The sequence below is a fragment of the Numenius arquata genome, chromosome 11 (genome assembly GCF_964106895.1).
Source record: "Numenius arquata chromosome 11, bNumArq3.hap1.1, whole genome shotgun sequence".
NCBI classification, from domain to species: domain Eukaryota; kingdom Metazoa; phylum Chordata; class Aves; order Charadriiformes; family Scolopacidae; genus Numenius; species Numenius arquata.
The window spans coordinates 40809038-40812024 of NC_133586.1; the positions used below are offsets into that span (position 1 = coordinate 40809038).

The window sequence follows — 2987 nt, forward strand, 5'->3', positions numbered from 1 at the left end:
TGTTTTTTAAAATGTTTTAGTTGGAGAAAAGTTGTGTTTGGCATTACACCTTCAGGCTTCTATGCGCTGTGCTACAAAAGAAACTACTCTCAAACCTAGTCCATCATAAGTGACCACATCTGCCTCAAGTGTGGCCTCTTGCTAGTGCAGAAATGTGGGGAAAGAGATTTCTGAAATTAAAATGCAAACCCAATTTTCTACTCAAAGAGGAACCTATAATCTCGATAAGTAGCTAAAACTAAATTTACTTTGAATTTGTAGTGTGTTTGTTTGATAATGGAGATTCTAAAAGGTCTGTTTTAGGGCCCAGTAATGGTGGTAACAGAGAAAGCAATGATCTCTACTGGTGGTTTGGAGTAGAATGCAATGCTTTTAGGAGAAATGCTAAATATGTATTTCATCTTGCACAGCATCAATCTGAGTGGAATTTGCAATACATCAAATGGGGCCTGTGTTAGTGCTCATTAAAAAAAAATAATAAAAAGAAAAAAGAATAAATTCCAACTCTAGATTTTTTCCCTTGTTAAAATACAATTTCTATGCTGAACTGGTACTAAACCAAAGCCAACTGGATGCTAGGGCTGAAAGGAAGATGGCGGAGGCAAAGGACAATTTTAAAGGGCCTTCCTTACAGTGTGAACTGATGTGCAGATTAACCAGAGATGGGAATAATGTAGGACTGGAAAATGACAAGGCCAGAGAGCAGTCTGGGAAAAGGCTGATGGAGTTGGGAATGCCGTTGGATTCATGGCTTACTTGGGTGAAGCCAGGCGTTCAGGAAGGACAACTGCATCAGTGGCTGAAATGGAAATCTTTTTATTGGTGCTAAGGTAGCATGCCAGTGACTTGGAAATTGTGGACTAAAAAAGTAAGATGTTAATGCTGTTTATAATTCATTATTATTGATCTTTGGGACTCTTGGAAGTGGTTTATTAGCATTAATACCGTCATAAAGTACCTGTTAAGAGTATGTCTATGTGAGCATAATCCTGGTTTTGCTGAACTAAATGGCAAAGACTTCCTCGAAACTCAGTGGGAACGTGATCAAGACCTACAGAAAGAGGCCACCTGCAAGAGAATACAAAGTCTTGGAAACTGCTGTTGGATTATTTTAGATATCCACAGGGGGATTTTTTAATTTCAGAGATCCCTTAGATGCATCGGTTTGTAGATTTGAAAGGGCAATATTTTCATATTCCTCTTGCGATGCTGAGCACCTGCAGTGGTGAACTAATACTATCAAATCCTTCTGAAAATTCTTGTTGAGAAATCCATAAAAGATGGGATTGATACACGTTGAGATCATGGCCACAAGGTGGCATATTGTAAATGCTAGGTTATGATTACAGCTCATTAGTGCCTCGTAGTTCCAGTCAAAAACAACATTAAATATATTGAGAGGCAACCAGCAAGCTGCAAAAGTCACAACAATTGATATCAACATCATATTAATCCTTTTGTTCTCACTCAGTCTGCTCTCATTCTCTCTCATCCTGTCTATTTTCCCATGTCTCTTTCGAAGGCATACAAATATCCTGAGATAGCAGATAAAAATAAACCCCAGTGGGAAGCAGTACTGGAAAACCAGCAGGCTAGTGGTAAAAATCAGTCGTTCTGTAACGGAGGGCCATGCTTCGATGCAAGCAACCTTGTTCTTGTAGAAATCGCTATGGAAAGATAGATGTTTGAAGGGTTCATCAGTTAGTTGGTGAAATATTAAAAAAGGAATGGATATGATGAGGGAGAACCCCCAGATGAAAAGAATCCCCCAGTAAGCGTGTGAAATATTAGGCTTCCAGCCACGTGGGTTCACAATTAACTGGTATCTCTCAACAGCAATCAGTACGAGTGAGAAAATGGAGACTGTGACAGATATGCTTTGTATGAAAGAGCTTGCTTTACACATCGCTTCCCCAAATATCCAGTAGTCCATTAAGGTATACGCAACTGTGACAGGAATGCACATGATACAGATCAAGACATCTGATAAAGAGAGGTTGGCAATCAAAATGTTGGTAACATTTTGAGCTTCTTTCCGTCTCTTTATTATAATAATCAGGCAAAGATTTCCAAAAAGCCCCACTATCGTAACCAACGTGTAGGCTGTAATAAGCAAGAATTCGGCAAGGAAGGAAGGTTGGCATGTGTCAAAGTTGAAAAACTGAGAATAGCTAATGTTGGAGAGAGTGCGATTAGCCAGAATCTCACTGGGATGCTGAATGGCTTTATCCATCGTGAAGCATCTCCCAAACTACAGACAAAACCTAGGACAATTTAGAAGATATTTTGTATGGAGGTTTCCAAGGGAATGATTACTATGAGTCTGTCTTTGTAGTTGGTGCCCTTGAAGTTTTGAGCAAATTTGATATAATTAATTATAGCACTGAGAAATTCTGAAAGGAAAAGCCTGTGGTTGAGTGTTAGTGGTTTTGCAGATATACATCTGGATGGAGGTTCTGCACTGACAGCGCTACAGAACAGTAATGAGGGTGATGTGTAAGAAATAGCAGTGATAGCTCTGTTCAAACTTACAGGAACATTTTCATACAAGTCCTCCTTTACCAACTGTGAATAAACTTTTCAAAATAAAATACTTTAAGATCTGTCTCAGCTGAAGATTTAGCAAGGCTTAAGGAACTCCCATGAGGATAATCTGTTCCTTTTTTATTATCAGAAAAATGAAGAATTGGGTCCTGCCATCACATTGCCAGCTTAGACATCACACTTGTATTTTCTCTAGAACTAAAAAGCAACATGAGCACCAAATCCCCCTGGCTTAATCAAAATGATGCGTGCTTGAGCTTAAGTGATATTCAACACCTCTATGAATGACATCTTTAAGGGAGGTTCCTGTTCTGCTTATATACTACAGGTAGCATGTCCTTTTTCCTCAATCTTCCGCCAAGAAAGGTTGGACCAGATGACCCTTGAGGTCCCTTCCAGCCTGGTATTCTGTGATTCTATGAATCTAATCTGAGAAAAACGTA

The 2987-nt window shown here is 39.2% G+C and overlaps 1 protein-coding gene across 1 annotated transcript; it reads right to left on the reverse strand.

The window, feature by feature from the left end:
• Positions 1 to 1111: 1111 nt before the first annotated feature.
• LOC141470400 (neuropeptide Y receptor type 6-like) lies at positions 1112 to 2233 on the reverse strand. The gene has a single exon (XM_074156411.1). It carries the CDS (start codon positions 2231 to 2233, stop codon positions 1112 to 1114), a length of 1122 nt encoding a protein of 373 aa, XP_074012512.1.
• Positions 2234 to 2987: the final 754 nt, after the last annotated feature.